The sequence below is a fragment of the Euprymna scolopes genome, chromosome 43 (assembly GCF_053919585.1).
Source record: "Euprymna scolopes isolate OS-2025 chromosome 43, ASM5391958v1, whole genome shotgun sequence".
NCBI lineage: Eukaryota > Metazoa > Mollusca > Cephalopoda > Sepiida > Sepiolidae > Euprymna > Euprymna scolopes.
The window spans coordinates 5,928,864-5,943,337 of record NC_136524.1 but is presented as its reverse complement, the minus strand read 5'-3'; the positions used below and the strand labels follow the sequence as shown (position 1 = coordinate 5,943,337).

At 36.8% G+C, this 14,474-nt stretch overlaps 1 protein-coding gene across 2 annotated transcripts in view; it reads right to left on the bottom strand.

Annotated features, from left to right (window-relative positions):
* Positions 1-252: 252 nt before the first annotated feature.
* LOC145268440 (collagen alpha-6(VI) chain-like) overlaps positions 253-14,474 on the bottom strand; it is a 101,574-nt gene continuing 87,352 nt past the window's right edge. For both annotated transcript variants that reach the window (XM_080124002.1, XM_080124000.1), the window contains 2 exons: positions 12,590-12,631; positions 253-481 (listed from right to left, as the gene is read on the bottom strand). In XM_080124002.1, coding sequence (XP_079980128.1) covers positions 453-481; positions 12,590-12,631 — 71 coding nt within the window. In that variant the 3' untranslated portion in view covers positions 253-452. The remainder of the gene's footprint in view (positions 482-12,589; positions 12,632-14,474) is intronic.

The window sequence follows — 14,474 nt, the reverse complement described above, 5'->3', positions numbered from 1 at the left end:
CCCATGAATTCACCCTCCTATCCTAATTTCAGTAACCTTAAAAACATGTAGAAATTTAAATGTAATGTGAACAAACATGTAGCTGCACAACATCCCAACTTGATTTCCCTCCATTAATATGGCTACTAATTCACAATATGCCATTGTGTCTCAATAGTGAGGTGCGTTATTTATGGTTAATAAAGATAATTTTTTAACATATAACTATTGGCCAGTAGTTATACATTAATAAGAAAAACGCTGATACAAAAACCTTATTCATAGCATTTATTGGATAATTCAGATGACGTCAGCACATTTCTCATGTTTCATTCTTATTCAGAAGCTATACAAAGATACTTCTATCAAGCATTGACATTTATTCATAAAGATACAGTGAAATAAATGAGATAATAACTGAGATGTTGGATGAATAATTCCGTTTGATTTACGTCGGATTTTCCACAATTGTTTCAGGTTAAAAATCCTCGTTCCGGTTTCACTGTAAAATAAAATAAAAGGATTAAAATTATTGAGTTAGTTCAATACGAACACAATTTAACAAATCGGGGTTATTGGAACATTTCTCTTTCTCTCTCTTTCTCTTTCTCTGTCTGTCTGTCTGTCTGTCTCTCTCTCTCTATATATATATATATATATATATATAACTACTTAATTTACTCACATAAAACTAATATACGAAAGTATAGATTTATGTGTAAACTTTACGTATTTACTTCAAAAGTGCTCAATACGTAGGTAGAGCTAGTTAGTAATTTATAAAATATATATGGCGATTAAGCTACACTGAATATTCCGCGTTTCATCCACTCTAAGACTCCTCAGGCTTATGCGCATAAGCCTGAGGAGTCCTAGAGTGGATGAAACGCGGAATATTCAGTGTAGCTTAATCGCTATATACATTTTATAAATTACTATATATATATATATATATATATATATATATATATATATATATATATACGAATATATGCATATATATAATATATTTTCAATAAGCATTAACTAGCTTAGTGAAACATGCTCATGACTGTGTAGCAACATATTACTGCTTATATAAAAACAAATAGAAAGTATATACATATATGTGTGCGTATGAATGTATGCATCTATCTATCTATCTATATATAAATATATATTTATATATCTATATATCTATATATATATATATATAGATATAAATATATATATATATAATATATTTTCAATAAGCATCAACACATGCAGACACTAATTTTCGATACTTACGCAATTGTCAGTACAAGACGTGATAATTACGACTGACCGAGAGATTCGAACTCAACCAACAAAGTTTAATTTGGCTTGTTGGTTCTTCCTCTCAGCCGCCGGTAATTAAACATTTATATGAAATTATATAAGCGGGTTTACATAATTAACAGCCATGAGAATATTCTACAAACAGAGAATTTGGAATTTATGATAATTGACCATTTTTCTTTCAAACTTTCTAAACAGGCCACAACTTCAATCTCTTTAATGGATTGTATGTCAGTTATTGTGAATCCCAAGTAGCGTCGGATTAGCCTATAGAACGAGGTAACAAAATATGAGCTATGATACTTCTGATATTATTGAGGTGTGAAATATTTCGATAGCAGAAGAATGAGTTAGAAGATAAAAAGTTTAAGCAATAACATATTTAAAGGATAATATATATATATATATATATATATATATATATATATAGTTAGTAATTTATAAAATATATATGGCGATTAAGCTACACTGAATATTCTGCGTTTCATCCACTATAGGATTCGTCAGGCTTATGCGCGAATTCTGTGGTTGCTTCTTGTTTTTATATATGTTGAGGATTTCTAGTTAGCCAATCAGCTTTCTAGTATCCACCGCGCCCCTTCCTATCAGCCAATGGGCATGCATTTTATCGAACAAAGGATCTGTTTTAGAACTAGGTTAGTGGTTTAAGGTAGACGTTTTCCTTCCTTTTTTATATATATATATATATATATATATAAATATACCTATGTGTACACACACATGCACATATATATACATATATATATACATATATGTGTGATCGTTTATGTATATTCATGTTTATTTAATTTGTTTATTTGTTTGTTTTCTATTGTTATTATTAGTTTTAAAGCTATTTTGTATCGCTATCCTAGAGTAAGTTTTATTTTGTGAACACAGTTGTTTGCTATTTCTCGTCTACAGTTTAATAGATTTTGAGGTTCTTTAAAGTTCAGGATAGCAAATTTTCATGGAGGCATAATTTACATGGGTCGTCTAAATGTCTGCACGTGGTAGCTTGTCTCATTATTTTCCATTCGACTACCGGCGAATGTCCGCTTTCTTTGAGTTCCCAGTATTTATTCGCTAGTGTTGTTTTTATACGGTGTTTTTTATTTTTGAATGTACTTTTGTGGTCATAGTATCGGGTTTTGAAATCTAAGGAAGTCATGCCTATGTAATATTTCTTGTTATTCGGGTTTTCTTTCGCAAATATTACCGTATAACACCGTATAAAAACATTGATGTTGGATTTGGGGAGCCGCTTCAAATCTGTTTCTGAGGCTGGGATCTTGATAGCATTGTCTTCCCTGTTAGAAGTAACAGAAATACGACCAGATTTAGGGGCACCACGAACACTGTTGGTGTTTTTGTGCTTTTGCACAGTTTTCGTACCGTTTTCTCATTACATTTCAATGTGCGGCCGATTTCTCGATTGGATAAACCAGAAAAGTTGGAAATTAATGAGCTCCTGACGATGACTAAGAGAAAGTCGTGACCTATGGACTAAATGTTACGTTGTATAACCTGGCACAACAACAATTACGATTAGAGATGCTTTACTGCATCTTGGTAGATATTGTAAATTGATTTAGGGCCGATAATTTTAGCTGGATTTAAGCGAATTTGTTGCTGCTGACTTTCTTTGAAGTTATTTTTTAAATTGACGTGAATACTAAAATATTTCAATTAAAAGGCAAATATGAACAGGTAAAATTATAGTGGAATAAAAGGAGAATCAAATGAGGTACAATAACATTAATTTAGCTTAAATTTGCAGTTTTTGAAACATTACAAGTGCGAAATTTCTTTTTGCCGACACTGTATATACAGACATATGCATAAGTTTTTGTAAGATACTAAGAGATTTTTAAAAATCGATAATAATGAAACGCATAGCACCTGCTAAATAGGATTATCTTCTGCGAAGAAGCATTTCGGGAAATTAAAGAGACTAACGTCTGACTTGTTTCTAGCACATTATAATCGCAAGCGTGAACTTATAGTGGCATACGAGGGGCGTGTAATAAGTAATGCCCCTGACCCACTTCCCAAGAGAAACGAAACTTGGCACAGTTATTAGTCTTTCTCTACATAGGAACCACCCAGAGTTATGCATTTCTCCCATCATTTGATGCAGCTCTGGAGACCGTTTTTGTATAACACCCCAGGTTGGTACTCCAACCACGACGTGACTTCAGAAATCAAGGCTGCATCCTCTGGGAAACGCTTTCCTTTCAAAAACAACTTCATGGTTGGGAAGAAGCGAAAGTCAGAGGGTGCAAGGTTAGGAGAGTAGGGAGGATGGGGGAGAATTTCATAACCACACGCTCGTGTTTCTGATCTGGCGACATTCGAGTTGTGGACCGGAGCGTTGTTCTGCAGGAGGAGGGTACATTTGCTGATCTTGCCCCGCCTCTTGATTTTGATAGCTTCCCTTAATTTCCTCAAAAGTGAAGCATAATAGGCTCCTGTAATTGTGGTACCCTTTGCCAGGAAATCTGTTATCACGACTCCGTCCTTGTCCCAGAAAACTGTGAGCATGATCTTGCCAGCGGAGGGCTGCACCCTTGCCTTCTTTGGAGGTGGTGAGTCCAAGTGCTTCCACTGCATTGACTGGGCGTAGGTCTCTGGATCATAGTGATGGCGCCAGGTTTCATCCTGTGTAATCAGTCTTTTGAAAAGCTTTGACTTATCTTCTTGGCACATCTCCAAATTCATTCATGAGCACTCGACGCGTTCTCGCTTCTGGAATGGTGTGAGCAATCTGGGAATCCATCTGGCAGACACCTTATGCATATGCAAATGGTCATGAATAATAGTTTCCACAGACCCTGTACTAATCTTGACATCTTGGGCTATTTGGCGAATAGTAATGCGCCGATCTTCCAAAATGGAAGCCTCAACTTTGCAGACAGATACCTCATCAATGACAGAAGGGGGGCGACCAGGTCTGGGAGCTGTTTCCACAGACTTCCGGCCATGTTTGAATTCATGATGCCAGCGTTTTACAAGGTCATATGATGGGGCATTATCACCATAAGTTTCTTTCATTTCATCAAAAGTCTCCTGTAGTGTGCGTCCTTTTTAATACTGCTCGACATTCAAAAGGCTCCATTTCACACCTGACAGTTCCAACCCCTGTAAAACAGAAACCACAATTAGTTCAGAGCTGTAAATTGCCACATAACGCATAGAGATATAAATAATTGCACATGCAAAATTTCAGCTAGATCAGGCAACTGAAATTGGATCAGGGGCATTACTTATTGCACGCCCCTCGTAGGAGCATGAATTTTACACAAAAATGGACGATGGAAAAGGGAAACCCATAGCACATTCATCCCGATCACTTTGCCAGCCGAAGAGAACTACTCAAAAATTGAAAAAGAGGCGCTAAGCATTATATTTGCGGTAAAAAAATTTCATCGTTTCCTGCACGGTAGGCAATTTCTGTTACAAACAGACCACAAATCATTATTAACGATTTTCGGATCAAAAAAGGGACTACTACAACATACGGCGAATAGAGTCCAAAGATGGGGTACCATACTTCTGAATTACAATTTTTAAATGGAGTATGTACCATCTAAAACATTTGGTCATGCAGACGAGTTATCGAGGTTAATACCTAAGCAGACAGAACCATTGGAGGATATGTTGAAGTAAAAAATACGTTATGTTACGCAATAAGAGAACTTCCAGTAACGCTTGAGGAGATTAAGAGTAAGGGCGAATTTAATATACGCACGAAAGAAAGGATCAACAATAACGAACTGGATGAAGAAATTTATTAAATTTGCGATAACGTCCTGTTATATAACGACAGGGTCGTAATTCCCGCGACGTTACAGAAAATAATGCTCAAAGAATTCCATGTCGGACATCCAGATATATCAAGAATGAAAAGCCTTATGCGCTCTTTCATTTATTGGCCAAACATGGATGAGGATATATAAGGAAAAATCAGGAGTGTAGATCGAGCATATAACCATTCCGCCATACCACCCAAGAAGTAATGGACAAGCAGAGAAATTCGTTGACACATTCAAGAGGACTCTGAAAAAAGCTAGTGGGTCGCCGACGGATAAGTCAATCCAACAGTTTTTACAAGTCTACAGAGTCACTTCGAATGCAAACATCGAAATGTTGAAGACACCTGCTGAGGTAATGTTCGGACGCAAGGTTAGATCGATTTTTCACAAGTTGTTACCAAACCAGGATAGGCCAACTCCCCCCCCAAAAAAAGAACGATAACAAAAAAAAAACGGTATAAAGTTGGCGAAAGAGTCTTCTTCAAGATTCACAAAAATAATGAGACTTTATGAGAGTCCGGCATTGTTGAGAAACAAATAGGCAACATGGTCTACATTTTTTTCTTTACATGAAGGTCACCACTTATCAAGGCCCAGAAACCACTCAGGGATAAGGGGTATTTTGTGTACAGTAATCAATGGGATAGTGTTTCCGTATTCATTAGTATTGGAGATTTAATAAAGTATCATTACTTGGGGGCGATTCATCAGGAATTTGTTTATGTTGGACTTGAAGACATCGATGTTGAAGTGAGGAGGGAAACAGGTAAGCGGCAGAGAGTTCCAGTGGCGTGCATTTCTAAGAAAGAAGCTTTGTTCATGAAATCTACATTTTGATTTAGGCACAGATAAAGAGTGGGGGACATTTTTGATAGTGGTTTTAGCTAGACGGGTATTTATCGTAAAAGATTGGCGAGGGGGTACCAGAGATTGGCGCTCAGACGAGCACCAGCCATGGCAATAACGATAAAACAAAGATAGGCTCGTAACCTCTCTTCTGTGGGAGAGAGGTTGCAGGGAAGAGAAAAGAACATCCCCCACCAAGCCACGAAGTCTATTTTGTACTCTATCAAGGAAGGATTGGCTTTTTTTAGCAGTTGCTGCCAAGATGGGGCAGCAGTACTCCATCATTGGACGTAATTGGCTTTTATATAGATAGAAAATTGCATCAGTAGTGAGATATCTTCTGGAGCGGTAGAAGGATCCCACCATCTTTCCAGCGATCTTGGTAACAGACTTGATGTACGTGTTCCATTTCAGATCAGGAGTAAAGGTCCAGTTGAGAAGATTGTCAAAACATGGGGCATACCCTAGACGAGAACCATCCATTTCAATTGAAGCCAGATGGGGAGTAGTGCGTTGATGATGTAAAGATAGGAGCTTGGTTTTAGATGCATTAAAAGTAACCAGCCACCTCTTCCCCCACTGTACCACGCGCTCGAGATCAGAGGAAAGAGAATCAGTAGAACTTTGTCATTTACAGCCTTTGATGTGTTGCTGTAGATGGTCGTGTCATCAGCATAGATGTCAACGAATGATTTAAGTATGTGTTTTGGGAGATCATTGATGTAGATCAAGAAGAGAGTTGGGCCCAGGATGGACCCCTGAGGGACTCCAGCATTGATATTGCGGGCCTCTGATTTTTGTGTAATATGGAGACAAGCGCCCGCGTATTTGTGTGTTGTGTGGGTGCGTAAGAGAGACGGACGAAAAGGAAAGACTTACCTCGGGGCCGGCTCGGTGTCGCCGACCGAAAATAGAGAAAGAAAGATCAAGATGGCGGCCGCCGTCTTTTGTAAAGGATGATATCTCGCAAAGTCACATGAATTCTTGCAATATGCAAATTTAGCCGGCCTACAACGGCCATAAAAGCGGGTGATTGAAAGACGTTGGGAGAGCGATGATTGACTTGGTCGGGAATCGTGTTGCTGGTGCTTCTCGTGCCGTGTGGGTGTGAGCATATCTTACCGTTGTTGGGACCGTTCTGAGTAACCGATTCTTGGGTCCGTTCTGAGTAACCGTTTACGTCCGTCTAGGTACCTTGCTAGTTGGATTCCGTGCAGAACCGGTGTTTACTGGTTATTGAATTGCTTTACGTTGCTGCAACATTATACATCTACAGAGGGCGCAGTACTTTTAAAGGATTTTCCTTATACATCTACAGAGGGCGCAGTAATTTTAAAGGACTTTCCTTACACATTTTCTACATTTTGTCCATCAACCACTACTCTTATGAGCCTATCAGAGAGAAATGATTTAATGATTGAGTAAACATTTCCAGTTATACCATAGCTGGAAATCTTGTGAAGTAGGCCTTTATGCCATTCCTTGTCGAAGGCCTTTGATATGTCAAGAGCAATTGCCCTAGAAAGGAAGTCTTTGTCAAGAGATTCGCTAATGCTATGAGATAAAATCGTTAGCATATCTACGGTTGATCTTGCAGAACGGAAACCATATTGCGTGTCACTAAAAAGGTTATTTCTGCTGAGGTGGTTGACTATTTCTCTATTTAATATGGATTCCAGCAACTTGCTTATGACACACAGGAAACTTATTGGTCTGTACTGAGAGGGAGATCACCTGAATTTTAAATATAAGGCATACTGCGGTGGTGTAAGCAAGTGCAACCCGGAAGCACATATAAGGCAATTCAGGGTCTTCTCTGGAGATATCCCTAACACACGGAAAGCCATCCTTAATGTATGCACATATTCCATGCTCATGGCGATCTTGGGGGTCAGATTTAGTTATGGAAAAAGTGATTTCTGTGCACGATGGAACCAGCACATACTGGTGAGAACCATGGCTGGCTGTTAGGTTTTTGTTGGAATATTTTAGATGGTATGAATCGGTCTATGCCTACAATTAACAATTGTCAGGTCTGTTACTATAGAGGACACATCCCTTTTGAACGTGGAATGCAGAGGTAGATCAGATATGAATGTACGGAAGCTATCCCAGTCAGCCATAGAGTATCGGTATACAGTACGGTGAAGGGGTACGTCTGGGGACTTATTACATTTCGTTTTTATCTTAACTGATACAACAGAGTGGTCAGAGGACCCTAGAGGAGAATGAACGGAACATGAACATAGCTCAGGGGAAGTTGAGAGAAAAAGGTCTAGAAGGCTTGCATTCTGGCCCATAGTATCGGGCGCACGGGTGGGCTCCCGAACAATCGGTGTGAGGTCATAGGCAATGGCAAAATCATGACAGAACCTCCCCTCATCACCTAGCATTTGAGTGGATCAGCCATTCCACGTTATGGACATTGAAGTCACAACAGATATGAATGTTAGACGAGGGATGTGCAGACAGGATGTGGTCTATTTTCTTAGATATTCTCTGTTGTGGGGGCGATAGAGAGCAAATATGAATGCAGTGGTGTAAGCAAATGCAACCCGAAAGCACATATAAGGTAAATTAGGATCTTCTCTAGATATATCCCTTCTACACGTGAAGCCATCTTTAATGTAGGCACATATTCCATGCTCATGGCGATCCTGGGGTTCAGATTTAGATGTTCAGTTTAAGTATCCATTAATTATGAACTCATCTAGGGAAGTAGTCGACCCTATTCCAGTTTCGCTTAGAAAGAATATGTCCGGTTTCGTCTCCTGTAATTGGGTTTCAACCTCTGGAAGGTTGGAATGTAGACACCTGATGTTTGAGAAGGAGACATGGTAGTAGGGGTCTACATTGGAGGATGGGGTTCTAGGTTTATTCGATTTTTTGTTCTGGAGATATTTCATGTTGAGGTTTTGGGATTTGTGGAACAGGTCGACATACTTGCTTAGAGCAGGATAGAGACGGAAAGTAAGAGAGAAAAGAAGAGGGTTTTCTTTTGTAGCATATGATAAGGTAAAGCCGTAACAATTACCGACTAGTATGGCATCGAGAGGCCCCACCAGAGACTACCGCATGGTCCAAAATCCATTCACAAAATGGCAATACAGCAGCCCCAATACTTTGCACCTGCTGATATGACAGCCTCATTAGTGGTTAATCCAAGTGTCGGGTCCCTGACTATCAGGCGGATAACATCAGCCAAGACGAACCGTTTACCTCCAGCACTCTTACTAGTGACATGGCCTCAAGGATAGACATAGAGACAGATATGCAGAAGTTTAAATGCAACATAAACCAATACCTTGTTAAGCTTTCCTATCCCTGGCCCCAAATAGTATCCCCTTACGTCCAAGTGGTGATATACTTTGTTAGAGGTAAAGGAAGGAAAAGATTAAAATCAGAAAATTATATGAATTATGAATACTAGAAATTTACGCTAATTATTATATTTTTGAGAGATTTTCATTCGATAACGACAGCAAAGGAATAGGAACAATGCTTGGATGACAGTTTATGTGGTTTAAACCACCATCGAATCGGTAGCGAGGTAAATATTGAGGTGAATAAAAAATGTTATGAGAGAAAAATCAACTGCAAAAATAGGAGGTTAATATCAATTGTAATGAGTGCAAAATTAGAATACAGGAACAAACTTGTAGCATGGATCTTCTACAAGAATACGTAAACTTTTAAAGTTAAAAACATCCGAGAGAAAAATAGACATCAATAATTGTTAAATTTTCCAAATCCAAATAACCATCCAGAAAGAACTTCCTAAAATTGTTTAAGAGCTTATACTAATATTTATACTTGCTTGAAGTTTGCAAAATTATTATTCAATTTTTTTATAAACTGAGATAAACTTTATCTTTATATATATATATATATATATATATATATATATATATATATATATATATATATATATACATACATAAAGATTTTTATGGATACATAATTTTATAACACTTTTTAAGAACACAGAACAAAGTGTTCTGATTAATTGTTGAGGGTTTAGTTTTTTTATCGTTTAAACATAAACCATTAAAAAGAAACTCTCGAAAAGACTAAAATACACTTCTAAAGTATATTTCTCCTGAGCATAAATTAAATAAAGAGGATAAATAAGAGGTGGGACAGAAAAAAACCCCTATTAAGACGTCTTCAGCCAACCCTTTTCAATATTAACGTTGGCAACGGGGAGGAAACATGGTCAAAAGACAATAAATTAATAGCGAGTGTAAAAAAAAAAATTGTATAGGGAATAGGAGAAAAAAAAAGAGAAACAATCTCAACGAATAGACATAAGTTCTAAATTATGGATATACTCTCTTTACTTACGCAGGGATGGTTGGCGCAAATTAATGTATACAGCCTCGAGAATTTTAAGTGAATTCTCGAGCGCGCTCTGTATAAAATAGAGAAAGTTTCATCCGTGTATGCGTCAGTGCAAATTTGGCACTGTAATAAATGTTTCCCAATGGCCGATCTTTGAGCTAATAAACGCCTGGATATTGGCCTTTTTTTGCGCCTACGTATCGAAGGGAGGACAAGTTGGGAAATTCTAACCTCCAAACGTTGAATGGTATTGCCCACGTAGTCAACTTCACACTGACCGCTAAATCGATAAACAACCATATTATATTGAGTGATTGGGATATCATCCTTTCGAAAGGAGGGGAAAGCATTTCTAGTCCTAAACATCGTTCGGACCTTCGTTGCAAAATAGCAACGTGAAACGACTGTAGCAATTTTATGCGAAAACTCCTTGCATTTGACACCAATCTACGGGAGTTTCACATATATGGGACATTTTTTAGGGCCCACAAACGTTCCACCTTTAAACGTCAAGATTTCATCCCTCATACATTTTTTAATTACGTGTAAAGGATAGCCATTAGCCAAAAAGGATCTTAGTTATGCTTTGGAGTTCTGCATCTAGTTTAGTACTATAGCAGATGAACAAAGCCCGATGCACAAAAGTTTTAATCAGATTTAATTTTCTGATTTTAGGGGAGAACGAAACCCAGCTAATGTATTGCGCTGTAAATGTGGGGTTTCTATATATGCTAGTAGTAAAACTCATACCGGATCTTTCAATGAGAACATCTAAGAACGGTAATGAGTCATTAACTTCACCCTCCATAGTAAACGTCAATGCAGGGTGAAGTAAGTTTAATTGTTTTAACAAACCCTTAGCTTCCGTAAAGAAAGAACACATAAAAATGTCATCCACGTAACGGGAATAGCACATAACGGGTTAGGAAAACGATCAAAAAGCAGTTTTTCTTGAAAGCCGACAAAAATATTAGCCAATGTTGGACCGAAAGGACTTCCCATTGCTACCACATCAACTTGACAATACATGTTTCCGTCAAAACTAAATTCAACCGATTTAGTAGCTAAACCCATGAGCTCGAGAAATATATTTTTAGTAGCCCAAGAGCTCAAGAAATATATGCTCAGGAAAGGAGGGTTTAGTTAACTTTTACTTCTGAAATATGCGTGTATGCAAATCGAGAATACCGTTTTCTCCACACTGGGTGGCCGTCGGGCATATGCGAACTACCTAAAGTCATTTGACTGCTGGCTATAGGAGACATAATGTCGGATTTCTCAAGTAATTTATAACGCAAAACTAAAGAGGAGATACTTAAAAAAGAATATAAACAGAAATAAAAAAAATAAAAATTATCCTTTACCGAAGTTAAGATATGAAGAGATAAAAGCCTGTAAAGGATGGATTGTTCAAAGACCTTACTTATCCCCCCCACACCTAACCCCCACCCATATTAGATGACAAGATTCTAATTTTTTAAACGAAATAAGAAAATGTCTTTGTGTCTTGAAATTTCAGTTTTCAAGGGTAATTCTTGGTCTGAAGACATAATCTCCCCAGTAACGGATGATTACAGAAACATGTATGCACATATGTAGCCATCAATGTTTGTATAAATAAATTTAATATACCTGCTCTGTTTATTCATTGAGCATTTTTGGTAGGCACATGTTTTTTCATTGGATGTACTTCTAGGAAACTAAATTCTATTGCCACACACACACACACACACACACACACACACACACACACACACACACACACACACACACACACACACACACACACACATATATATATATTGATAGATAGATAAATAGATAGATAGATAGACAGACGATTCTACAGTTTTATAATATTAACGATAGAGTGGATTTTCGCTCTGTCTTACAACATGATTTATAAGTGCTCTGCCAAGCACATATTAGACTTTCATTTACTTTACTGGAAGATATTAAAAGTCAAGTGTTAGCCCCATTTCCTTTTTATATTTAATAATAATAATAATAATAATAATAATAATAATAATAATAATAATAATAATAATAACAATAATAATAATAATAATAACAACAATAATAATAACAACAATAATAATAACAACAACAACAATAATAATAATAATAATAATAATAATAATAATAATAATAATAATAATAATAATAATAATAATAATAATAATTATATGGACAAAAAACGTAAATATCATATTTTAGCGTATTTTACGACTGGCCCAAGCCAGGCGCCCTCTCGCTAGTAGTATATAAAATATATAAAATGGAAATTTACAAAATAAAAATTCACTCACCTTCCTCTGCTGATCGTTCGGACATTGATAATTTTGGCATCACTGAAATACGAAAAACAGATTTTTTAGTTTTGAAGAATTGAAACATTAGGAATGGTTATATGTTATTCTAATTCCGATTCTTAGCAATTCTCAGATGAAACATTGTAAATACACGTATGCTAATTAGCCAAACCAATATGCCAGCATGACTATATCTCCCGTCGTACACGTAAATTTATGTCGTCTCTAATATACGTTCAGAGATTACAGTTAGGTAATCTGCAGTAGAGCGAGTTTTCCTGAACCCATATTGTCAATCAGAAAGATGTTTACTATCTATGCTTGGTTTATAAAAGACTAAAAAATTTTGGCAAAAATAGGGAGGAGCTAATAGTGCGATAATTTAATGGGCTCGTTCCTTCACCAGACTTTTTGAAAATTAGTACAACAGAAGCAATTTTCCAAAAGTCAGGAAAGCAAGATTCGGTAAAGCATTTTCTGAATAGTTTGGAAAGAACATGGACAATCTCAGCGGAGCATTTTTAAAAATAATATAGCAGGAATGAGATCAGACCTACATGTGTTCGAAGTGTTTTTCTCATATAACGAACATGAGTTTTCAGATCATCGAATGGGACTTTTGTCCGCAAAGAGAAATTTGCGAGGGATATGTTCGTTGGGTCTAACGTGGAATTAGAGGCGAATTGCTGGCAAGCAAGTCAGGCACATTAGTTTGCTGCAAACAGTGTTCAGGGAATTCTTGATTGCCCATTATTTATTATACAATTATTAATTTTTCAGAAATCGGCAGTTCCTATATTTTTTTGACTCAATGTGTTTACTGGTGATTTGGGGATGCTCTTCCTTGGCCGAGTCTATATCACTATTACATTTCTAGATTCTATATAATGTTGCCTATTCGTATTGGATGTTTGTCAAGTAAATCTATGGAATGGATGTTGTCTTTGAACAATTGCAGTTGCACAAATAGAAGTGAACCATTGTTATAAAACTTCTGTATGTGAACATGTGCTTCAATTGTATCTTTTAATTATTCAGCATCCTCGTTTGAACACAATTCCACAGGGCATCTCTGATGTAGTCGCTGCTGACTTTCCAGCCAACCTTCTTGAAATACCTTGTTAGTTTGAAAAATGGTTTATTCAACTTGGGGTACAGATGTTTAAGATGATCTCTACTAATATTACAACGAGTGGAAATGCTGATGTTTGACGATCTGAGAGACAGATAAGGAATGTAAAAATCTGTCTTAGTGAAAAGAACAGCTATGTGTAATGAGACCAGTTGTGTCTGTGTAAATAGACAAGGTAAGCTAATTATTGTAAAGTAATAAAAATTGCTGCTTCTGTCGTGGGAGTATGCTGCATCTATGCTACAGACGTGGTTGATTGGGTACAGTTTTGGGTGAAGGGAGAACGACGGTAAAAATATATGCAACTAACACAATATTGTAAAATGATTCTCAAGCACATGAAGGCCTAATCGTCTGATTCTTTTTTGGATTCGTTAATCAGGGTGAAGAGTGCTACGGATATATACTGCGAGTATGTGCATATATCTGTCTTACGGCAAACATGTTATGTTGTTTAAAGAAGACAGAGGAGTGTACGTTAGTTTCCCTAAGCTATAAGTTATCAAGGAAATTTGTTATTGGTTATTGATTAATTTTTTCATTTTCAATTGCTCTGCTTCTCTGTCCTATATTTCTCTATTATCCTAGCAAAGAAATAAAATATACAAATAATAATTCCTTTTCAAGTCTAGTATAAACACTAGCTAAATTTTATAAAGCTCATTTATATGGAACTTTTGCAAAATATTAGATATACACTAATAACAGACAGCAACATAGAAACATCGAATATACGACACTACGATGAAC